Genomic DNA, 25004 nt, shown 5'->3' on the forward strand with positions numbered 1-25004 from the left:
CGGAGCGGGACAGTAAGAAAACGACAGACTAAGCTCCCAGCAGAAAGTCCCCGTGAGGGCAGCCGGGGAGAGAGAGTAGCTGGGCCAGGCCTGTCCTTTACGCCGCAGGCACTGCCCAGGGCCCCGGCAGCCTGGAAAGGGCTCTGGGGGACGGGAGAGGGTCTGCAGGCACCTGTCCCCACCCGACCCGAGGAGGGCGGGCGTTCGCACCTGTTGGTGTGGGAGTTACAGTGCATGAACCAGCTGCGGTTGTTGTCCACGTACATGGCCCAGGCCTTGTCGTCCTTGCCCAGCATCATGTCCTTGACCACGCTGGCCCTGGCCACGCCGAAGGCAGGGTCAGGGTGGTTGTCATAGCGGTCAACGTGCAGCTCCCAGTAGTGCACGCCTTTGGAGAACGCAGCCGTGCCCAGCACCACCCGGTCATCGTAGCTGCTGCACGTGGCCGTCCGGTTGTCGTTGGACAAGATGATGTCTCGGTGGCCAGAGTTGGGGTCAAAGGTGAACCAGGCCACTGGGAAGAAAGAAGTGAGGAAGAGCAGGATCAAGAATCTCAACCTCTCCATCCCTCCCCCAGCTCCTACCGATCTCACACACACACACACACACACACACACACACACACACACTCACACACACACACACATGTTCCCTGATCTGTGCTTCCCAGAGTTTCCCTTCCATGGATCCAGCCTTGCTAAGGAGCACAGACATGCAGGCCCACTGGCTCCACAGCAGGTACATTTCCTGGAGCCCTGACTCCGACCATCTCCCCAGAAGACTCAGGCTCTGTTAGAAGGGACGGAGGGCGTGGCTGCCCACGGCCCACCTTGTCGGCAGGAGACGGAACACAGAGAGCTGACACAATGTGCCTAAGACCGCAAATCTCACGAGCCCCACTGAGTGCTGCCCTGGCTCTGCCCACCCCCACCCCCACCAGGCTGTGGGGGGCGAGGCCCTGCACGCTGGGGAGCGCTCACCGTCAGAGGTCTGCAGCACCACCGTCTTGCTGTAGGGCCCCACACCGGAGGAGTTGAAGGCTTTGACTCTGGCATTGTAGGTGCTGTTGAAGTGAAGGCCGTCGATGGTGCACAGGGTCTCCTTGCCGACGTACACTTCCTGAAACAGCGAGGACACTTATTACGGCCCTCAGCTTCCGGAAGCTCCCCCAAGGTGCACGTCAACACCGGAAGCGCCCTCACATCAGCTGCAGTGCCAGATGAGAGACGGCCCAACCCATGTTAGTCACCCTGGTGTCGCCTGGCTTTGCCCTGTCCTCCCAAACTGCTGGCCCTTGAGTCTGGAATGCTGTAAGAGGCTCTGGGAAGACTGGGATGCAGGCGTGAAGCTAGGATGCTGCCCAAGAGCTCCCTGCCTCCACCAGAGATCAGCATCCTCTGCTCCAAGGCCCGCCTCTGCTGGCTCCTAGTTCTCCAAGACGTCGTGCTTCCTTGCACTGAACCTTGATTTTCATTTTCTGGGGTTTTACTTTATTCCCCTTTGTTTCCTCATTTCCTCTGCCCCAGTCTGTGCTGCTTTGTTTAAACAAGATGTCACTCTGTAGCTCAGGCTGGCCTCAAAGGTTCAATTCTTCTGCCTCAGCCTTTCAGGGCTGGGATGTCACCCAGCATCCATTTCCATGTGTCTTCAGGAACCAGCAGCTTGCCAGGTTTTGAAAGGACTCAGAGGTCACCGTCCTGCTCCACATGCCCCCAACCTCCCTACTGTCAAAGCCACAGAGCCAAACTAAAGGCCATGCAAGAAAGCCCAGCGAAAAACTATGTGGGAAGAGTGTGAGTGTGGGGTTGCCGTGCAAAGTGCACACACGGAGGCAGTGCTCTCTCTGAGCTGTCAGCTCACACCTGTGATCACCCAGAATTCTCTGACAGACACGTCCTCTGAGGCTGTGGCCACTGCAGGAAGACGACCTCTGAAGAGCCCAGGCTGGGAGATGCTCTTTGTCTTTGTAGTCAGGGTGCTTGTCTCAGGGTTGGCATCAGGTTTAAGAAGCAACCTCCCAGGCCAGTCCTGTCTGGGCCTGCACATTAGCATTCTCAAACGACACAGGCCTCACCTGAAACTGCCCTCCAGACCAGCAGGCCTCAGCAGGCCTCATGGAAACTGCCCCCTGACCAGCAGGCCTCAGCAGGCCTCAGCAGGCCTCAGCAGGCCTCAGGCGTCCCTGGGAACTGCCTCTGACCAGCCGCGGCTAGCTCACCCGGAACTGCCCTCCATCGCCATCATCCAGCTCCAGGATATAGCCATCAGCAGGGCTGTGGGTGAAGGGCGGCGTCCTCCAGGCCAGGGTGACACTGTTGTTGCGGGTGCAGCACTTCTCCAGCTGCAGCAGGGGTACAGGTGGCACTGCGACAAAGGTCATTTTGGTCAGCACACAGCACAGTCCTGCAGGCCCCAGGCCACCCCAACCCATCCAGACCCTCGGGAAGGAAGTCCTCTTCCATCTGCCCATCAAGAGCCTGTTGGCTCCTGGGCCATGAGGCACACGCGAGTGACCGTATGTGCATGCTGTAGAGTCCCCTGTGTGGGCTCGGGTGGCAGAGCAGGAAACCAAGTGAGAGTCGGCCTGCAGCTTATGCATGAGCTGGGAATGGGGGTGCTGTGGCTTGGATTTTAATGCCCCTCAAAGGTGTGGTAAAGGCTTGCTCCCTGGGAGGGCACTACCGGGAGGTGGGGACGCCTTTAAGAGGTGGGGCCACATGGCCACATGGGTGGTGTACCCACGAAGGAGCTTTTCTCCTTTCTGCCTCCTGGCCTCAGAGTGGGGAGCGATTCTGTGCCAGGGCATGCTCACCACAGGGGCAGAGCAACAGGCCAATCACAGAACAGCACCCCCAAAGCCGAGGACCCAAATAAATCTTCCATCATCTCAGGCGTGACAGAAAGGTCACTGACACGGGGGAGGAACAGAATGCACAGGCGGTTGGAACCTCCATGGTGGCTTTGCAAGGTCAGGGGACTAGGCCACAGCACCGGACATGAACTCAGAGGGCTTCGAGGAGGGAGGTCGAGGGGGAGAGGAGAAGAGAAGGAAGGAACCAAAGGAGGAAGGGGAAGGAAGGAGAAGAAATGGGGGAAGGGCTTTGCAGATGGTGAAGGGTACGGAGTGCCAAGACCCCAAGGAAGGAACAAGCTTCTGTCTGTCCCAGGAAGAGGAAGAGCGGGATGGACAAGTGGACGATGGTGGGAGCAGGTTCAGGGAGACGACAGGGGCCCGCAGCCAAGCCAGCAAAGCTCCCACAGCATCGTTAGACTCACAGCTTACTAAGGAAGCCCAGAGCCAGACTCCTGTCCCCTGCACCACCTTCCCCAGGAGGGAAGACAGTGCACTTTCTTTCCTCCCCCCTCTTTTTCTTCCTCCTCTTTCGCTCCTACTTTCTCTCTCATCCCCTTGCTGGGATTACAGGAGCACCACCATATCTGGCTCCTCCTCCTCCTGTTCAATTTGGCCTCCCATCTCTTCCGCCTCGACCCCTTCTCCTCCTCACCACTGACTATTCCCTGCAGCAGCGTCTGCCCTTTCTCCCTAGCACCTGCTGCTAACAGCTCTGTGTTTGAGTTGATGCTTCTCTAGCCCAGAAAAGGAACCTGCAGCCTTGTTCCTGTCTGTCCTGGGCAGATGGGACACAAGGACGATGCTCCTGCACATTCTATTTTCTATCCTTGGTTTGTGGTCTATGAAAGGGACCTCAGGACCAGCTGCGGCTCACGTGGCCCAGGCTGGGACCTGGGACCCTCCCCCTTCCTCTGCCACCTGGCTTGCCTGGCCTCTGCCACCACCGAGAAGCTGTCCTTAGCCTGTGTGCCTCTTGGGGAGGCAGCACCACTAAATGGGTCCGACCACGGCTCACCCCTACATTTCATCTGGACGAAATCCAGCTGGTGGATGGCTTGCAGCAGGGGCTCGCTGTCCAGGGTCAGGTCAAACTCCGCAGACACTTTGGGCTCCAGGGCGCCTTTGACCCACTGCTCCTGAGACACCTGCACACGCTTGATCAGGGCATCCGAGATCTTAAAGGGAGCGCAGACAGAAGGGTTGGGTTTGCAGAGGAAGCTTCCGCCTTGGCGGGGAAGTGCTCAGCTTTGTCTATAGCTCAGCCAAGCTTAGGTGACCCCTGACCACCTAGACAAGCTGAGTGGTTTCAGCCAGAGTTCAAGCACACAATCACGTCAATGTATCTCCTACATGTTTTTTAGTTTTTGTGATCATGTTAATGTAAAGAACCACTGTGGCATTTTTTTTTTAAGTGGGAACATTTCTTTTGTTGTTTTTTTGTTTTGTTTTGTTTTTGTTTACAGAGACAGGGTTTCTCAGTGTAACCTTGGGTGTCCTGGACTCACTTTGTACACCAGGCTGGCCTCAAACTCACAGAGATCCGCCCACCTCTGTTCCCCGAGTGCTGGGACTACAGGCTTGCACCGCTGCACCCTGCAAAGTGGTCCGATTCTTTTATGAAGTCATGATGCTTTTTCCAGAAGTTATCTGTCACACATCTTTTTTGCTGGGCCTCTCACTTTGCAAAAGAAAACCTACATTCTGAAGCCCATGTCCACCTGCTGTGTCACCTCCCAGATATTCCGCAGCTGCTGCTGCAAATCCCTGTGGCTGTGTCACACCTGTGGCTGCAAAACCCTGCTTCTGCGACCTGGGCACTTGTCCCCAAGGAGCCATGAACCACCACTACTACCACTGTCTCCTTCTTTGTCTTCTTCCTCATCATCTTTTTCTCCTCCTCCTCCTATTCTTTTAGATTTGTTTCTTTTTTTCTTAAATATTTTATTTATGCATTATGTATACAATGTTCTGTTTGCATGTACATCTGCAGAGCAGAAGAGGGCACCAGATCTCATTATAGATGGTTGTGAGCCATCTATAATGTGGTTGGGTGCTAGGAACTGAACTCAGGACCTCTGGAAGAGCAGACAGGGCTCTTTAACCTCTGAGCCATCTCTCCAGCCCTAGATTTATTTCTTATCTCATGGGTATGGATGTTTTTCCTACATGCATGTCTGTGCAGTTGTGGGTTCCTAGTACCCAAGGAAGCTAGAAAAAGGCATGAGATTTCCTGAAACTGGAGCTAAGGATCATTGTGAACCACCGTGTGGGTGCTGGGGACCAAACCCAGACCTCCTGAAAAGGCAGCAAGTGCTCTTCAACACTGTCTCCTCAGCTTCTCATGGACCCTTTGTGGGGAGTGAGCCGTGGGCCTCATCACTTCTCCCACAGGTAGGCTGACACACGACCATCATCCTGAGCACGTGTGACCTCAAGGTAGCCTGAACACTGGAGCAGCGGCCCTGAGAGCCTGTACCCACTCTGGGTGGATTCTCTTTGTGGTCTGTCCAGCACATCTGGCATGAATTGTGTTTTCCCATCACTGGGAAGAACACTGGAACACTGCATCTAGTCCTAAGAGATGACACCCTCCCACTTCTTGTTTTATGGCTGATGCAGAATTAGGGTTCCTGCTGGGGAGGAACACAGCCTGGAGTGCGAGCTGGCTCAGGAGGAGCAGGGAGCACCGTTGGGACTAAAGGAAGCTGCTTGCAGTGGTCCTCAGGCCGCTCACCTGCAGGAATCCCGAGGCATCATCCTCCTTGATCACCTCCAGGCAGTACTCCATCAGGCCGGTGGACTGGCGCAGCTTCAGCGTGCAGTGATTGATCTGGTCCCAAACCATCTGCAATGGAGAGAGAGCGCTGAAGAAGCCGCTTGTGAGGGAAGGCAGTCAGGCTACACCAAGGGTGGGTGCCTGCGCCGGGAAGGCAGCATTGCTCTGCTCCACCCCACGGCCACGCTGTTCTGAGTTTTGAAGCCATCACCGGGGAGTTAATGGGCAAAGCTTCCTGAGCTCTGGACAGCCAGGCACACAAAGGGCACAACCACAAATTTCCATGTGACAAGTCTCTGGCCTGCCACGGATCAGGGATACCCTGGTGGGTTTGTCTGTACCCCTTTCCTCCGGACACATGGCTCCCTTACAGCACTTTCCTCTGTAAAGTACTGTTTTCTGAGCCGGGAGTGGTACTCAGGAAGTCTGTGATATATACTGACTTTGACAGTTTGCCGCCAGGAAGGACTATAAAGCAAAACTCTATCTGAAAAAAAACAAAAACAAAAACAAAAAAAACAAAAACAAAAACAAAAAAAAACAACAACAACAAAACAGATACGCTAAAACAGTGGTTTCTGAGATGTGGAATGTTTTCTTCAGGGTGCCTAAAGCACCAAATAACATTGAGAATGACGTTAGATGCCTAGAATCCCAGCACTTTGGAGGCAGAGGCAGGAGAACAGGAGTTCAAGGTCATTCTCATCATCTGAGGCCAGCACGGACTACCTGAGACCCTCTCTAAAAGAAAAAAATAGTGTTTGCTAATTCAGTTAGATGCCTCTGGCACAGAGCTCCTCAGAGCCACTTCCAAATGCTCAGCCTCTGCCTGAGCCAGGAACTCAGTGCCAGATGGGGGCTGGGACCCAGTGTCCCTCAGCAGAACCTGGCCACACCCTCCCGCCTCAGGCCACACGGCAGCTCTGTGCCATGAGGCTCTCACCTTCAGCTTGTGCTCCCTCTCTTTGGTCACCTTCGTGAGCAGCTTGGCTTTCTGTCGGGTCAGCGCGTCCACCAGGGCGTCACACTGTGCCACCAGACAAGCCTCGTAGTCCAGTCCGTTTTCCTAGGAAGCAGAGAATGGTGGTGAGGGCGCTGGTGTGGGGTCCAGACGTGACAGCTCCTGCCAGAGCAATTTGTGCTGGCTCTAGGTTGGGGCAGCATGGGTCATGAATGCGCATGAAGGGAAGGTTCCAAGAGCCAGGACACATGGCGGGCAGTCTGCACTCTGCTCGTAGGACATTCTCAGTGCTGTGGGAAAATGTCCAAGACAGATGGCTAAAAGGGAAACGGCCAGGGCAAGCCAGGGCATCCCAGCACCTGAGGGGCTGGAGCAGACAGCCTGGAGCTGCAGGCTAGCTCAGAGACCTTGTCCCAAAAAAGGACGAGAAAGGGAAGGGGAGGAAGAAGGGGAGGGAGAGGGGGAGGAAGAAGGGAGGACAAGGAGGGGGAGGGAGGGGGAAGAGGAGACGAGGAGGGGAGGAGAGGAGGAGGGGGAGGAGGAGGGGGAGGAGGAGGGGAGGCAGCAGGAGAGGAGAAAGAAGACAGGACACAAGTTGCACATAGAATAATCCCATGTACAAAGAGTGTGTGAGTATATGTGTATGCATGCGTGTATATATGTGTGCACATATGTGTATATGCATATATGTGCACAAATGTGTATGTGACAAGCAAATGTGTGTAAGTGTGTCTATGTATGTACATGGTGTGTGACAAGCAATTGTGTATAAGTGTATATATGTATGTACAAATGTGTATGTGACGAGTAAATGTGTATAAGTGTGTATATGTGTGTACCTATGTGTGTGACAAGCATGTGTGTATATGTGAGTACATTTGTGTGTGTGACAAGCATGGTCACCTCGGATAAGGGATGCTAGTGAGCTTTTTCTGTTTTATCTTCCATATTCTCTAAAATCTTTGTACCACAGGCTTTGCTTTTTATAATCAGAAAAGGTAACTCACAAAATAGTGTGAGTCTGCCTGCCTCAGTTTCCAGGTCTCTAGGATCTGGGTAGATTCTGACTTGCGGCTCTGAGCTAAATTGTCGCCCTGGACCACATTGTGTCATAAGGCGCACACAGTGTGCTGTGTCTGAAGCCAGAAGGTAGAATGAGGCCATCGGGGTGGCCCCAGTCCAGCTGACTCGTGTCCTTATAAGAAGAGGAAGAAATGAGGACACAGCGGTGCACAGAGGGAGTGCCACACGAGGACGCAGGGGGAGCCGCCATCTGTAAGCCACACAGAGCCGCCTCGACAGGAGCCAGCCTCGACCTTCGCTTGCAGCCTCTGACCTGAATCCCTTTCTGTTGCTGCCTGTGTGCCATCTCTGAAGACTTGTGGTGGCATTCAGAGAAAACTAACACAGCTTGTGTGCATGAAACACCAGAGCCCTGTGACTTAAGACCCCCGTGGGCATCGGGCAGGATGGGCATTACATGTCCATCATCCCAGCTGCTGAGAGGCTGAGGCAGGGGGATTGAGAGTCTGAGGTCAGCTTGGGCTCTGTAATGAGGTCCTGTATAAAATAACAATAATATTTTTTACAAGAAGGATGAAGAAAGGCGGGGAAGAAAGAGGAGGATAAAGAAGAAGAAAGGTTCAGGGCTCAGCCCTTTTCTCCAGCAAGGCATGCGAATGGCCAGGCTTCCTCTGTGCAGGTGGACCCTCTGGTGTGCGCATGCCCGGACTCGCTCTCCCTTGCACATAGCCCACTGAAGCAAGCTGATTTCCATATGTTCGTCAGGCTCAGCATAGACACATTTGTTTAGGAACTGAGGTGTCCAGACTTTGATGCCCTGAATACACAGGCTTGTCTAAGTACAAGAGGTGTTACTGCACGCAAACGGACTGAGGCTGGTCCCACGCAGGCCAACATCTAAGCAGACACCGTTGCTGGAAATCACGTGTCCCAAGACCCGCCCTCCCTCCTCTCGGTGTTGGACAGACAGCGCCCAGTGCCTGTCCAGCACCAGCCTCTGCTCACCTGGATCCGCTGCAGCAGGTCCTTGAGTTGGACCAGAAACTCCTTCGCCTCTTTGGCCTTATCCGAAACCCCGTTTAGGGCCTGAGACAGCTGGGCCTGGAACAGACGCCACGGAGAAGCCAGTTAGTGTGGGAGGCGCGTGACTGCATCCACCACGACAGCCAAGCCAATCCCACTGAGAAGCTGTCCTGACTTAGAAAGAGGCTAGCGGACTCAGAGGCTGGGCAGTCCAGGCTGCTTTCCCTTTGCTGTTTACTTGAGGGGAACTGAGGACCTTGTCCGTGCTAGGCAGGCATGCTGTCACTGAGCTACTTGCCAATTTCCAGACGGTGAGCTGTTCCACTTTCACTTCAGTTGCCGTGATGGGAAAACCCAGTCCCAAGCACTGCGGCGGAAGAAGCATGCACTGGCAGTTCCAGGCGAGAGCCCGTGACTGCGGAAGTCACTCGGGGACTCAGAATACCACACCCGCAGTTAAGAGCACGGGGAGTACATGCATGGATCCCTTCTCACCCTCTTTCAGCTTCTCCCTCTTTTATACAGCTCAGGACTTGGTCTAGAAAATGGCGCTGCCCACAGTGGACTAAGTAGTCTGTTAATTAGCTAGTGAGCATGGCAGCTGAGGAGGCCAGTTCCGAGCTTTGAGTGCAGGTGTTTGAGGGAGCAACCACAGGAACCAAGATCCAGAAAGAGCTGAGCATGGCGGTTTACACCCGTAAGGCCAGCACTCAGGCAGCTGAGACAGGAGGAGGGCTGTGAGTTCAATGCTAGCCTGGGTTACATAATGAGTTCTGGGCAGCCTGGGCTATAGAATGATGGTGCACTGCCTATTCTGTCTGACTAACCCTCACACCGCCCTTTATGAGGCCGACAGAGGCGAAGACACAGTCCCGAAAGAACCAATCCTGTTTACATAACATTGTTCAGCCACAGACCCTGAGGTTGGAACAGTTCATTCCAAGCCCATAGTTTTCAACCTGGGGGTCATGACCCTTTTGGTGGCGGGAGGTTCAAACGACCCTTTAGTTCATAGTGGCAGCACAGTGAAGAGCAACAGTTTCATGCGTGGGGTGACCGTGACACGAGGAGCTGTTTAAAAGGCTGCAGCGTTACAAAGGTTCAGGAGGTCGAGATGTTTGCTGACTGCAGCCCGGCCACGGAGTCAACCCGGGGAACCCTCAATTAGGGCAAGCCACGTGCTTCTAATGCAGAGGACAGAGGGCAGGTCTAAGCCCCACCACCAGAAGGCAGGTACGACAGAGGGTGCAGAGGCTAGATTCCCTGGCCAGAGCCACGGTCTGCACCATTCCACTTGTAGTGACAGTTGTGATGGTGACTTTCCTCCCTGTGGAGATGGCTCACTAGGTACAGTTCTGGCTGTGCAAGCGTGGGGACCTGAATTTGGGGCCCCAGCACCTCTGTAAAAACCGAGAATCTGTAACCCAGGAGCTGTGTGTGTGTGTGTGTGTGTGTGTGTGTGTGTGTGTGTGAAAGGCAGACCCTGAAGCTCACTGGCCAGCCACCCCAATCAAGAAGCTACAGGCTCGGTGGTCTCAAAAAACGAAGCAGAGAGCCATGGAGGAAGGTATAGGATGTGGACCCCTACACTCACTCCAAATACAAGTGTGTGTGTGTGTGCGCGCGCACACACACACACACACACACACACACGCACGCACCCTCACAAGCACCTAAAAGAAAGTGCACACGAGAGAAGTGTGCTCTCTTGTTTAATGTAAATAGCAAGTGACAGTGTTCCAGGATCATCATCTCTGCGCCCCGCCTCCTCTGCCTGCCGTCTGTCTGCCCTCCTCTGTCCATGAGACAGTCCAGCAAGCCAGCCCTGAAAACATCCCCCCAGCGTGTTCTCTGGGTCAAGAAGCAGGCCTGCATCTGGCTCCTGTGGTCCTGTGACATCAGCCGATTGCTTCTGACACAGAAAAGGGAGAAATCAGTGCAGGCAGGCAGGGATAAAAGGAGAGGAAGGAGAGACAGAAGGGCAGGCGGGAGGTGAGGGGGAGGGAGCAGAGAGAGGGAGGGAAAGAAGGAAGGAGGGGGAGGGGGAGCAAGCTCAGACTGCTCTGAAATGCTCAGGCATGCCTGTCCTACTTGTCTTTTCCCCCACAGTCCCCTGGAATGACCTTTCCTTTGTGAGTCTCTCTGCTCCGTGAGTCAATGATCAGTTAACAGTGTCCTCTCTGAAATGGCACTCTATGGTACTGACATCGGCATACATTCCAGGGCTACTTATTCACTACTCAGTAAAGGCTCTAGTGGCCTCCTGAGTGCCGGCTGCCTTGCTGGGTACTGGAAGTACAAAGTCACAACAGTACCTTGCTGGGTACTGGAAGTACAAAGTCACAATAAGGCAGCATCCTGCTCACAGGACCCTTGAATTACGCTGTTACTTATGTGTGGTGTATGAAGATGGCTCAGAAATGAAGAGATCACGCCAGGCTCTGTCAGCTGGTGGCATCGTGACAGGTGTAGATAGTAAGAGTCTGATCAAGACGGAATTCTGTGCTTAGAGCCCGTTCTAGTCTAGAGTGGATGTCTACTAGAGTGTCTTGAGAATGTCCGGAGCGGTGGGGAAGCAAAGGTGAGCGTGAGCCACACCTGCAGACCAGACAGCAGCTCAGGTCACATCCCACCGGCAGCAAGAACAAGCCTCTCGGGGCCAGTACAGGGCACGAAGCCCGTTGCGGAATCTCAGCCTTTGCCACGTAACTAGACCACGGGCCAAGCACAGCCAGGGAAGGCCCCCACCCCCCCAAACCAGAGCAGTGTCTCTGGGCCCAGGCAGGTTTTGGTTTTAGAACCCTAAAGGCAGGATGAGCTGTCCATGACCAGGCCAGTTCACTTCAGTAAATATGTAAACAGCCCCTGTCTCTCTGCTCAGGCACCTCTACCCTTCACCGTCCACACCCCTGGGCATCACTTCACTGAACCCTGACTTGCCTTCCCCCGACCCAACTCCTCTCTTCTATTTTACACAGAGGGCTGGCTCCATGCACTGCTGCTGTTTTTATTTCCCCCTTTCTTTCTCTCCTCCTCCTCCTTTCTCCTCTTCCTATTATTCATATTTATTTATTTATTTATTTAGTCAGGGTTTCTCTGTGTAGCCCTGGCTGTTCTGGAACTTGCTCTGTAGGCCATGCTGGCCTCAAACTCAGAAATCCACTTGTCTCTGCCTCCTGAGTGCTGGGATTAGAGGTGTGTGCCACCCCTCTTGGTATCTCTGCTGGTCTTGGTTTCTTGTTCATAGTGTGACAGGAGCCTCTTGACCTAACTGACCAGAGCTAACAACCACTCAGAATCAACCTCTCCACCAGCCTCTTAGATCCCCACTGCCCTCTCTTCTTGGTGCCCATTTTCCTGCTTCTTTTCTCTCCCTGCCTCTGCCCCATTCGCTTGGAAAGTAATTGAGATGCTCACAGGAATCTTCTGCCAGGTTTTATTGGCAAAACAGAGTGAAATGATGAAAACGTGTAAGAATTCAGCAAAGAACACTGGCCTGGCTCTTCCAGTCCTCCAGTGACATTTAATGGGGCTAAAGATCAACCTTTCTTTGCCTCTCAGGGGAGATGCCCCTTCTGCGTGGCCCCTGGTCCCTTTTGTTCCATCTGTCTTCCCCATTGTCTGCAGGTGCTTCTATATGTGCCAGGTGCTAAGACAGTGGATAACAACCCAAGCTTTCTTGGTTTTGTTCGACTCAATGTCAATTTTTAATATATCTCTCATTTTCTTTTTTTAAGATTTATTTTATTTATTAGATATACAGTAGAGAGTACCAGATCTCTATATGGTTGTGAGCCACTGTGTAGTTGCTGGGAATTGAACTCAGGACCTCCAGGAGAGCAGCCAGTGCTCTTAACCCCTGAGCCATCTCTCCAGCCCCATATCTCTCATTTTCATCAGCATATCAATGCCAGGTTTTCTGCCACTAGGTGAGTTTTAGTAAGCTACAGGCATGGAACATGGCTGGGCTGTGGAGTGGCCAAAGCTCAGCACTGATGGCCGCAGGAAGAGAACCAACTGGGGAGGCAAAACCTCCCCACAACGAGCTGACGGAGTGACAGGTGTGAGGTCGTATGGTGCCAGGCCGCCTGTACTGGCACAGTTGTCATTTTGGAGTCTGTTGTACCCACTGCTGGGAAGAATGCCTCCCTTGAGTGACACTGAGGATCCTGGCTTCCTGTTGTGAACATTTCCAGCAGCATACAGATTTTGTGACAGTCCCTGGGGTGCTGCTAGGGAGTAGCAACTCTTGAGGCTAATTTTCAGAGCCTCTGGTTTTGTGCAAGCTCATGGCTTTATTTTCGCTTGTAGGTTCACCTGCTTTCTTCAAAGGGAATTTAAGGCAGATTTTAAGAGTCTATACAGTTCAGGAGAGCATAGCCCCCCAGGAGCAGAGTGAAGACCCCTCACAGCTGAGGGGAAAGAGAAGAAAGCCCCTGACTCTCTGTGTAAGAAGCAGAGACTGTCCTCAGAGCACCCCTAAAGAGGCTCCCTGCTGTGAGAAAGCTGGCAGGACAGCTGAGTTCAAGGTTCAAAATGGGGAGGCTGACCAGAAGCCGTGACTCAGCCTGGGAAAGAGCGAGTGATCTTGAGACTCAGCAACAGATGTCACCCAGACCATGACACAAAAGACAAGGAAACCCAGAACTGCACATCTCTGGAACACAAGGTAATGGCAAATAATCTAATATACATGCCACTGGGTTCTGAGAGGGATGAGGGGGCAGAAACACAAGAACATACACGAGTGATCTGAAGACATAGTGGATGACCATCCTATGACACACTAGAAGACCTCAGAGCCCAGCCCAGGATGCTGAGAGGACCCAGGGAGAGACAAATGCAAAGCAAAGCTCCCCCCTCTTCTGTGCCCTTTCTCCTGAGCAAGCTCCCCACTTATAGCTCCATCGATCGCAACAGCCTCAAATTAGACTTCCTGCTTCCTTGTCGTTCCAAACAAAAATAAGCATCACAGAGCTGGAGAGAAGGCTCAGCGCTTGCTGTTCTTTCAGAGACCCCAAGTTCTGTTACTAGCACCCTCATTCACAACTCCTGCTCCAAAGGACTTCACACTGTCCTCTGGCACCCACCTGCCTGTACACACACACACACACACACACACACACACACACACACAGAGTTATAAACAAACACCACTACCCAGCCTATGTCAACGGCTCCCATGGGCCTATCATATTCTTATACCCTCAGACTCCTCCCTGTCTCTCCCTGCTCCTGCGGCCTGTTCACCTACACACTGGTGTGCTTGTGCGCCCAAACCCGGCAGACAGCTTTCTGCCTTGGGTTAGGTTCCTTCCTTCAGGATCCCTCCTGCATTCCAGTGGGCAGAACTCTGTTTTCTTCCATCTTCGAGCCCCAAGTCCTAGCTGAAATTCAGCATCCTTGGGAGGTTTTTTGTTTAGTTTTGTTTTTTGTTTTTCCCTACTTTCTCAACCAAAGAAGCCTACTGAGATATTTGTAAATTACTTTATCCACACTTTAGTACACATCACTTATCCAAAATTGCCAGCATATTTACCCACTTGAGGTTTGTGTGTCAGAGGCTGGGGTGGTGAGCACAGGCTTGGTGTCATTCTTCAGGCACCTTCCTTCCACTTTTTTGTTTGAGACAGTTTCCTGTTGGCCTGGAAGTTTGTGCAGACTGGGCTGGCTGGCTAAGGGACCTGCCTGTCTCAGCCTCCGTCCTCACAACTGCTAGGGTTGCAAATGTGAGGCACCACACCAGCTTCTAATGTGATTATGCAGGTGAAATTCAGGTTCTTACGCTTGTAGCGTGAGCATATTAGTGACCAAGCCGTCTCCCGGGCCATGTGCCATGGGCGGATGCCAACTCCGCCGGAAGCCTTGGTGCTGGAGGTCCCAACATGGCAGGTTGTAGCATAGCTGCTCCTGAGAGGCGGGCCCTGCTGAGGAGAGGCGGGCCCTGCTGAGGAGAGGCGGGTCCTGCTGAGAAGAGGTGGGCCCTGCTGAGGTATAAACTCGGAGAAGGGTGTGATGGTGAAGAGCTAGGGTCAGCTCTGCTTAAAGCTGGGCGTGGCAGCAGCGACTGCTGGGTAGCCATACAGCTCAGTGTGTGAGCAGCCATCCCGATGGCGCTGGGCTGCTGAGGGACAGGGGCTTCGCCCTCTTCTCTAGGAAACCCTTCTGGCTAATCACATTTCAGTAATCTCCTAGTTTTGTAGACATTACCCATTACTAGAACCAAAGATTGGGGGATTGGGTTAAGTCCAAGTATTTGCCCAGCACAGCCTTGACCTAATTTTTAGGTGCTTATTGCTTATTATTACTGTGTCTCTGAATGTGTTTGTGTGCGAGTGAATGTGGGTGACCAAGGAGGCCAGAAGAGGATGTCAGATGCCCTGGAGCTGGCGTGACAGATGTTTAGGAGCCAGTGAATGAAAATGTGCCCTTTGACCTTTTTTTTTTTTTTTTCTTTAAACCTGGGCAGATTTACAGACAGCCTGGCTGCCTCCTCTCTCCTACTGAATAAAGGGAGAGAGTGCACACCCATTTCCACCCTTCAGACAGTTGTCAGCCCTTTTTCTGTCTCATGCGTGGTGTTCAGGTGATACCGCACACCTGTTTGCTGCCACCTACACCTGGGTTGCTCTCGTTGCTCAGACACGCACAGCTCTCTGTTGCATTTTTACTGTTTCTCAAAACGTCCGTGGAGGAGTGGTAGAGGGCTGCTCCACTCTCATAGTCTCTGCTGCTATTGTGTGGTCCTGGGCCTAATCCAGGATCGCATACATCCTAGGCAAACGCCCTACTGCTAAGTTGTACCCTGGCCTTGATGACCCATTTTTCTGTTTGTCTTTGTTGTTGTTGTTGTTGCTGCTGCTGTTTGAGACAGGGCTTCTCTGTGTAGCCCTGGCTGTCCTGGACAGGCTTTGTAGACCAGGCTGGCCTCCAACTCACGGAGCTCCTCCTGCCTCTGCATCCTGAGTGTAGAGATGAAAGGAGTGCCTCCCTACCACTGTTTGATGGGCCTTCCCCCCCATTTATCTATTTTATTCACTTTACATCCTTGTAGCCCTTCCCTCTTCCCCCTCAGTCCCATCCTCTCTCCCCCTCCCCTTTTCCTCAGGAAAGGGGAACTCCCTTTCCCATCCACCCCAGCTCTTCAAGCTGCATCAGGACTGAGCATGTCCTCTTCCCCTGTGGCCAGGCACGGCAGTCCCGCCAAGGGGAAAGTGATCTAAAAGCTAGCAAGTGAGTCCCTGTCCAATGCAGTCCCCACTTCCCTTACTAGAGGACCCACTTGAAGCCTCAGCTGCCCATCAGCTACATCTTTGTAAGAGTCGTGGGTCCAGTTGTTGCATGGTCCTTGGTTGATGCTCCAGTCTCAGCAAATCCCCCTGCGCCCTGGTTAGTTGGCTCTGTTGTTTTCCTTGTGGGGTTCCTGTCACTTCAGGGTCCTTTTCTTCTTGCCATTCCCAAAAACTCCCTGTGCATTGGCTGTGAGTCTCAGCATCTGTTTTGAGACGCTGCTGGGTAGAACCTCTCAGAAGACAGCTCTGTCGGGCTCCTCTCTGCAAACTTAGCAGAGTATCCTTCCTAGGTTGAGTCAGAGGTTGGCTCTCTCTGGTAGGGTGGGTGTTTGGTTGGGCTGGGCATCAGATGGGCATTCCCTCAATCTCTGCTCTATCTTTGTCCCTGCACATCTCGTAGGCAGGGTAAATTTTGGGTTGAAGTATTTGTGGGTGGGTTGGTGTTCCCCGCCCTTTACTAGATTAGCCTAGTTAGATGTGTCTTCTTGAGTGTCTGTGGCCTCTGCTACTAGAAGTCTCTGCTTAAGTCCTCCTCACATCCTCCCAGGAGCCTACCCTGACTTAGGTCTCCAACTTGTCACAGAGATGTCCCCACCCTCAGTTTCTCTTTTCTCTACAGGCCTTTAAACAAACTTTTTTTGTGACTTGCTATGTAAGTTTGCTAAACCCCTTCACCTCGTTTCCTTGTCTCACAGTGATAAGGCTGCTGCTTACATGTCTAGAAAAAGCTGACTAGAGAATGAAACCGAAGAGGTGCAGCTCAGTTGGCAGCATGATTGCCTAGCAGCAGGAAAACCTGGCCCAAGCCTCAGCACCCCAGAAGGCAGGTGTGATGGCCCAAACCTGTCATTCCAGCACCAGAAGTGGAGGCAGGAGGATCGGGCGTTCAGGGCCAGCCTGGGACACAGAGGACCACGTCTTTCCCAGTTTCAGTGATTAAGGGACTTTGCCTTCTCCACTGTTGGGATTTTCTGGCCTTCCAGGTGAGGGTGTGACCTTTGAGCCTCTTAGCACTTTGCATCACTGTGGATGAGGCCCTTTCTCCTTTGCTTTCTAGGACAGCTGAGGTACAAATGAAAGGAAATCCAAGCAGCACCAGCAAAGCAATTCCCTTTCAACCCCAGGAGGGCAGCATCAGTCTCTGCTGCCCTTCCCTCCCAGCGGGCCTCCTCTCCCAGCAGCAGCAGCCCACCCTCTCCAGGCCAGGAGCTACTGAACTCCCTGATGCCCCCCCCAGCACCCAGAGCCAGCTACACACAGGGTCAAAACTCCCGGAAGCCCAGCTGCCGAGGGGCCCACTTTCAAAGGACATTCTTGCTTGTCATGTGGCCTGCAGCGACAGTCACAGACCCAGAACTTTAGGATTTCTGAGACACAGACCCTGACTGGGAGGGTGGAGCCGGGTTCCCAGGAGAGGGAACCGCAGAGCTGCTGCAGTACCGGTGGGCAGGTCAGAAGGCGCTCTTCTGAAAAGGCTGCATGCTGACTAGCTTCAGTTTTACAGGCTCCCTGGCATTCACTGCACCCACTCATTCCTTCCAAAAGCAGTCAGCAGTGACCACAGGTCAAGGTCAACAAGTGCAGCTGTTCCAACAAAGCCTCATGCCTGCTCAGAGATGCCTGGGGTGGTCCCCAAAGGTATCGCTCTTTCATAGGCTCTCTCTGTTTCTGCCCTGTGCCACACACTTCGGGTTGGCTGGTCTGGGAGCCTCGAGGGATTTTCCTGCCTCTCTGTTTCCTCTTGCCCAAAGGAGGCTGGGATTACACTCAGCATGTGGCCTTGTGCTTCCAGTTCTAACCTAAGGGAGTAACCAAGATGTAGGCAAGGAGTTAAGTAAATGAGTGTTCAGCCGGGTGTAGGGGCACACATCTGTAATCTCAACACTACCGAAGCTGAGGCAGGAGGATTGACACAGTTTTCGAATCAGCCTGGGTTTTCGGCTTGTTTCTTGTCCTTGAACTGGTGACCATCTCCTGTTATCGATTAGGTGCCGAGGACCCCCATGCCCTGGCAAGAGCCTCGAGGCCAGGGGGATAGAGCCCTGTCTTTCCTGAGCTTTTTAGATTGTACCGTCCCGTGCTCTATGGGGGCCACGGGGCCAGGCCACTGGGCACCGCTGGTGTGATCGCCATTGCTATTCCGCCCCAGGGCTAGCCAAGAACTCTTGAGCAGACCACAGCACCATTCTGCAGCCTTCTGACCTCAGCCCGGGCATTGACATCTACCCTCTCTCCCCTCTTTGAGACAGGTCTCATATACCAGGATGACCTTGACCCTCTGACCTCCCTATGTCCACCTCTCACACGCTGGAATTACAGACCTGCATCACTATGTCCATTTCTGTTGCGCTCAGGATGAACCCCAGGAACTTGTGAGTGGTAAGCAAACAGCACTAGCTCCAGCCTGCCCTCCTCCCTCCCTTCTTCCCTCCCTCCCAGAGCCAGGAGCACTGGGTACAAGATTCAAACTCAAGCTGTGCTGCGTGTGCCCTCAGGGACACGCTCCGTGGCACTGCAGGGATCCATGCATTTCCATGAGTTCTCCTCACCAAGCAGAATTACTGAGGTAGAGAGGATGGTCACCAAGACAGGGTGACCCGGATTTTCCTCTGCATGACCTTAGGCTTCAGTCCATCACCAAACTCACCTTTCTACGCAAGGCACTTCCTCTCTCTCATGAATCCAAATTCTCACCCCAGCTCTCTGGTTTGCAATCTTTAACATTAAAAGTGTTTGGGAAACGGGACCTCAAATTAGTCTCGGCTCTCGAATCTATGAAACCATAAGAGCTCATGAAATCTGAATGGGAGATTTCAAACCAAGACTTCTTTTTAAAAAATTGTGTGTGTGTGTGTGTGTGTGTCTCACACACGTGTGCATGGGTGCAGGTGGATGTGTGTGTGTGTGAGTGCTAGTGGCTGAGAAGGCCAGAAGAGGGCGCTGGGTTCCCTGTTGCTGAAGATGTGGGTGCTGGGAACGTGTTCTTACACACTGAGCCATCCTGGGGTCCTCTGCAAGAGCGATGGGCGCTCTATGAGCCATTGCTGCAGCCAGATTCCTTAACTTATAAAATGCCTGCTGACTGCAGAGCTTCACCCGTAGCCCTCAATCCTCCACAGGATGTGGGGTGTGAGGCAGAAATCCAGGGCAGAAAGTCTCTGTCACTGAAGTACAGTGACGGAAATACCCAAAGGAAAGGAGAGAATCAAGGGGAAAGTGTCTACCACCGAGTCAGAACCTTCAGAACCCACCTAGGCTGGGCGTCTGGGATCCTGGCTGAGTGTGTGTGTGTGTGTGTGTGTGTGTGTGTGTGTGTCTGGGATCCCGCTGAGTGTGATCACCGTGTGTCTGTGTGATTCGGGTGTCAGGCAGGCCGAGACAGGAGGATCCCAGTGACTCCATGACCAGCTGTCTTGGCTCATCAGTGACCTCCAGACTCGGTGAGGAACCTCGTCTTAGAATAGGGGGATCAATAGAGAAAGCCGCTGGAGACTAACGTGACCCTTTAAAGTGCGTGCACAGGTGTGTACCGTGCACATGTGTGTACCGTGCACACATATACACGCATACACATAGATTCAATAAAGTGAATGAGACAGAAACTGAAAAGAAGCCTATGGAGCCGGGGGCAGTGGCGCACACCTGCGATCCCAGCTCTCAGGGAGGCAGAGGCAGTGAATCTCTGTGAGTTCGAGGCCAGCCTGGTCTACAAAGCCCAAGACAGCCAGGGCTACACAGAGAAACCCTGTCTAGAAGGAAAAACAACAACAATTAAAAAGTAAAGGAGAGAGAGAGAGAGAGAGAGAGAGAAGAAGCACCTGAGTGTGGCAGGGTGGGAATGGCTTGCTGGGTAAAGGCGCTTGCTACCAAGCTCCGTGACCTAACTAAGCTGGGTCCGAGGAACCCAGACGGTGGGAAGAGAGAGCCAGCTCCTCAAAGCTGTCCTCACACCAACACGCTCATACGGCGGCGTTCGCAAGTGTACACGCACACACAAAGAACAACAAGTGTTAGGTTAAGAAGCATGCCAATCAAAGAGAACAAACTCAGAAAAAAACGAGTCTACAGTCAACAGTGCTGCTTTCTCCGCAGCAGTGGGGCTGGGGGAGCGGCAGCTCTCAGCCTTCTGCAAGTCCATGGTCAAGTTAAGGACCGAGGATAGCAATTCACTCTTAATGGCTGAGGGCCTCTGGCTGTGCACAGAGACTTAGTCCCACCCCTCACAGGAACTCCCACGACACGCCCCTCCCAGCAGGTCTGAGTTAAAGTAGCTTAAGCACACCACTGGGAACCCGGAAGGCTGAAATGCGGAGCCCTAGAGCAGGCTCCTCTCAGGGCCGGATTCTCATCTGCATGGCAGGACCCCAGAGGTGCTACAGACCCTTCAGCCTGCCAGGGGAGCTGTGGTGAAAGCGCACACTGGCCCCGCAGAGAACCCTGCTCCAGAAGAAACACGTTCCTTCTCCGAGGCTGGTGTCCAAAGGGCTCTCTACTCACTTTTTTTTTTTTTTTTTCATTTAAAAGTACATGTTTGCGTGTTAGTTTCCATCTGTGACCCCAGCACTCAGGAGGCTGGGAAAGAGGGTAGTTACGGTCCAGTGCCAGCCAGAACTGCACAGTCAGTAAAAGAGGGTCCTAACCTCCCCTAAGGGGCTGGAGAGATGGCTCAGTGGTTAAGAGCACTGCCTGCTCTTCCAGAGGACCAGAATTCAATTCCCAGCACCCACATGGCAGCTCACAGCTGTGTATAACTCCAGCTCCAGGGGACCTGACTCTGTTATGTAGACATACATGCATGCCAATGCACATCCAATAAAATAAATAAAAAATCAAAAAGCTCCTCTGAATATTAAACTATTGTAGCAGCGTGTGTTTATTGTAGATGGAAGTATATAGTGTCTGCACAGGCGAGCTATCCCTCTACCTGGCTGCTCTGGCTCTCTGTAGTTTGTATGATAAGCTTCCTTGGCAAGCTCCTTATTCTCCTATGGCTCTACTCTAACCAAATACATGCACTATTTTTTGCTGGACAGTCTGGGCTCTTCTTACATCTTCCAGGGCAGGTTTCTGAAGGCGAGTGCATGAAAAGCAGCCTTTTGAAGAGGCCACGGAGAAGTGACTCTAACCTGCCAGTCTAAGGAGGCACGAGGTCTGTCAAACAAGCCTGCCAGGTAGAATGTGAGGTGAGGGCCCATCCTGACCTTGCCCCGAGGGCTGGTGAGGGCCCAGACAAACTATCACCACAGCCTTTCCTCTCACCCCGTGTCAGAGAAGAGAGCAAAGTGCCAGGTGTACCCCAGGCTGTGCCCCAGGGGAAAGGCTGATGGCAGATATGCCTGCCCCTCACCACAGCTCCAGTAGCAGAGCTCGGGCGAGAGCACTTGGGACCACGCTCCTTTCTTGTAGGACACACACCCTAGGTCTGTCCACAGCCTAGGAGAGGTCACCTCTCCGCCACAAGCTGGGAGGAATTCTGGGCAGAGAATTAGCTGGAAACTAGTTGAAGGGAGAGGAAGTTCTTCTCTGGAAGCTGAAAGGGGAAAAGGCACACCTGCTCAGTGAGGTGAAGCTGCTGCGTGGTACCCCGCGAGCACGGGGGCTCCAGGGGGATAGGGCAGGGGCGCTGCCCTCCAGGCCTTGGCAATAGATTCAAGAGAGACTTCAGATGGGATCCTGTGGCCACTTTAAAATCCTATTTCCCCCTTGGAAGGAGGAAGGGAGTTCTGAAGAGTGCCTTGTACTTTGAGCGAGAGCCCATTTCTGCGCTCTGGTAACCCTTAGCCTCGGAAAGGAAACTTAAGCAGCCGCTTTCACAACTCACCAAACCAGCACCCAGTGCAGGAACCTGAGCCACCGAGCGTTGACAGCTGGGACTCTTGTTTGGACGGACGGATGGATGGACGGATGGATGGATACATGCATGCATGTATGAACCTAGAGCATCCGTGATCGGGCTGATGGCTAGACAGATGCCTGCCTGCTTATGCGTTCATAGACGGATGGAGGGTTGGAAGCAAGAGTGGATAAACAGCCCAGTGCGAGGAGAGGTGGATGGATGCACAGAAAAATGAAAAGATGAACACGTGGGTGGGTGGGTGGACGGGTGGACGGACGCATGGAGGGAGCGATTCCTGGGTAGCCCTCAGGCCCACCCCCTGGCAATTTCCCAGGAGGAGGTCCGGAGACTCTCCTGGCCGCCCCCCACCCCGGCTGGCACGCCCGGGCGATGCTCACCTTGTGCTGTTTCCACGTGGCCCCCAGCGGCTTGACGTCGTGCTTGCCGTGCCTGCCTTCCTCCAGGCACAGGTAGCACACGGGGCTCCGGCAGCTCACACAGTACATGCTGTAGTTCTCCATTTCGTGCTCGGGGCACGTGGGGAACTTGCGCGGAGCGCCGGCCGCAGCGCCCCCGGGGCTCCTGCATCCTCCCGCTGCGCCGGCGGCGGCGGCCGGGCCGGCGGGGGCCGGGGTCGCCTCCGGGGGCGGCGGCGGCGGCTGGACCAGCCGATGCTTGGCGAAGGGGCCCCGGGACGGGTGGCACTTGAGCTGGCAGGTGGCGCAGTAGAGGACGTCGCATTGCTCGCAGAGAGCGGCCGCCGGCTCCGGCGGGGTGCGGTCGCACAGCTGGCACACGGCCACGGCCGGGGCGGCGGACGCCCCCGCGGCGAGCCCGCGGCCCTGCGCGTAGCGCTGCACGATGCCCTCCAGCAGCCGGTTGCGCTGGAAGCCTCGCAGGCCGCGGTGGTCCAGGGAGGCGCTGCGGTGGCACTGCGGGCAGGTGATGGAGCTGGAGGAGGAGCAGAGCGACGAGCAGGCGGCGCCCCGGGCCGCGGCCGCCGAAGAGCCCGGGGGCGCGGGCACCATGGGCAGCACGCGGACCCCGTTGGGGGACTTGAGGCTGGGGGTGTAGGAGCCGTAGCCGCTGTCGGTCTCGCTGTACAGGCTCAGCTTGTCCGCGTGGTCCGCGCCGCCCGCCGCCCCGCCGCCCGGGCCCGCGGCCGAGCCCGCTCCCGCGCCGCCGGCGGCCGCGTCCTGCTCCGGAGGGGGCGCGGCGGCCGCGGCCCCGCGAGAGAGCAGCAGCGGCGGGGGCAGGTGCGGCTCGCCGTCCGGGGTCTGCACCGCGATGGTGCGGGCGCACGGCAGGCACACATTGTGGGAGCACGGCAGGATGATGGGCTCCCGGAACAGAGACCCGCACACCGGGCACTTCAGCTCCTCCTCCATGGCCGCGCCCGCCGCCCGAGCCGCTCGGGGCCCGCGTGCCACGCTCGGGGCTCCGGAGACAGGCGCCGCGGGGCGGGCGAGGCCCGCGCTGTCCACGCGGGGGGCGCGGGGCTCGCGCGGGCACGCCGTCTTCCCGGGGCACGCCCCTCTCTGTCCTCAGGCCGCCGCCCCGAGACGCTCGGCCGCCGGGGGAGGGCGGGTCCTCACCTCCCGGGGCGAGCCTCCCGCACCCGCGGCCCCCGAGGCTGCCCGGGGGGCGAACCGGCGGCGGCGGGCCCCTCGTGCGTCCGCTCCGCGAAGGCCCGGGGCCCCGCTGCTGGCGGCCGCCTGGGCTGCCGAGCCCGGCTCCGCGCCGCCGGCGTCCCGCCCCTGCCCGGCCCTGGGCGGGAGCCCGAGCGCCGGGGCCCGGGCGGCTTCAGCACCGCGGACGGCGGACAGCGCCCGCCGGGGAGGCGCTGCGCGCGCGCGCCCCGAGCGCACCGCCCGCCTTGCCGCCGCGGAGTCTCCCCGGCACCCGCGGCCCGGAGGCCGCCGCCGCTCTCGGAGCTGCCCTCTCGCGGGCCGGTGTCGCCCCGCGCCCCACGGCTCGCCCCTCCGCGCGGGTCCCCGCGGCGCCCCTGACCTTGGCCGCGCCACGCTGCAGCGGCGGCCGGGGGGGGGGGGCGAGCACCCGCTGGCTCGGGGATCCCCTCCCGGCCCCGCCGCCTCCCGCGCCCGCCGCGCCGCGCGCCCAGGAGTTGTAATTTCCAGAGCGAGGGTAACGGGGGCGGGGCGCGGGGCGGAGCCAGGCGCCGGCTCAGCCAATGAGGGCTCACCTGGCGCCGCTGGCGGGCAGGAGCCGGCCGGGGGCTGCGCGGGGAGGACCACGGTGGGGAGCGGCTCAGGCTTCGGGTGGAGGCTGCGCGGGGGCTGAGCGCGGCGCCCCGCCCGCCGGAGCCACTCCCCTCCCGACTGGCCTCCGCCCTGGCCACTCCCGGCCACCGCGAAAGCCCCTGAAAGGCCAGTGGCTCAGAAAAGGCCCCATCAGCCCAGCGCGACGGTCGCTCCCAGCATCTGCTTTGAAAGCAAGATGTCGGACAGCCCCGCGCCAAAGGGCGAGGTTGGCTTTACAAAGCGTCGCTCCGCCGGCCTTTTTGTGTGCGTCTCCGCGGCTCCACCGAGGCTGGTCGTGGACCGTGGCGCTCGGAGCGGCCAGGGCTTGGCGGGGCCACCGAGGAGGTTGCCAGACAATCTCCCCGCGCTGCTGGCGGGTGGAGAAAGGCGGGAGGCACGAGCAGGTGTTCGCTTTATGAATGGGAGCTTCCTGCAACGTCGCCGCCCGCGCGCCCGGCTGCCAGGCTCTTCCCGCGCCCGGCGGTACGAGCTGCCCAGAGAAGGGGACGGGCGTGCTGGGCGTGGAGCTTGGGGCGGGCTGGGGAAGGCAGAGAGAGCTCGTGGAAGCTGAAGATGCGCCACGCGGCCTTCTCTTCCTGTGGGATTCACGCTGGCTTGGAACAGACAGGGAAACTGTCAATTTAAAAGGGATGTGTCAGCCGGCGTGGCGGCTCCTTCTTGTCATTCTAGCATTTGGGGGGATTGCGATGGGATCAAGGACAGCTGCATACTAATTCCCAAGCTGGTGTGGGTTACACAGTAAGACTCTGCGGGATAAAAACAAACAAACCCAGCAACCGTGGAGCAGACTCACACTGAGGGGCTGTGGAGCCCCAAGGCACTGCCAGCATTTGTCAGCAGTAGGAGAGAATGAAGCCACAGACGAATGATGCAGCGGCCTGGCGCTGTGCCTAAGGGAATGGAGGGGAGGGAGGGCGCCAGGAAGGCCATGGCAAAGCACCAATTAAAGCCCAGATC

At 55.6% G+C, this 25004-nt stretch overlaps 1 protein-coding gene and 1 long non-coding RNA gene across 2 annotated transcripts in view; one reads left to right on the forward strand and one right to left on the reverse strand.

Annotated features, from left to right (window-relative positions):
* The window catches only part of Trim67 (tripartite motif containing 67), a 34216-nt gene extending 10933 nt beyond the window's left edge, over positions 1-23283 (reverse strand). Inside the window, exons 1-8 of the mRNA XM_021648816.2 lie at positions 22164-23283; positions 8620-8715; positions 6574-6696; positions 5589-5699; positions 3876-4029; positions 2219-2364; positions 981-1119; positions 211-514 (exon numbers count right to left, since the gene is read on the reverse strand). Of these exons, the coding sequence (XP_021504491.1) occupies positions 211-514; positions 981-1119; positions 2219-2364; positions 3876-4029; positions 5589-5699; positions 6574-6696; positions 8620-8715; positions 22164-23153 (2063 nt within the window). The 5' untranslated portion in view covers positions 23154-23283. The remainder of the gene's footprint in view (positions 1-210; positions 515-980; positions 1120-2218; positions 2365-3875; positions 4030-5588; positions 5700-6573; positions 6697-8619; positions 8716-22163) is intronic.
* LOC132657007 (uncharacterized) lies at positions 13195-18921 on the forward strand. Its single transcript, XR_009594850.1, has 3 exons — positions 13195-13306; positions 16625-16912; positions 18179-18921. It is a non-coding gene; the product is annotated as an uncharacterized LOC132657007 (long non-coding RNA).
* Positions 23284-25004: the final 1721 nt, after the last annotated feature.

The sequence above is a fragment of the Meriones unguiculatus genome, chromosome 10 (assembly GCF_030254825.1).
Source record: "Meriones unguiculatus strain TT.TT164.6M chromosome 10, Bangor_MerUng_6.1, whole genome shotgun sequence".
Lineage (NCBI taxonomy): Eukaryota > Metazoa > Chordata > Mammalia > Rodentia > Muridae > Meriones > Meriones unguiculatus.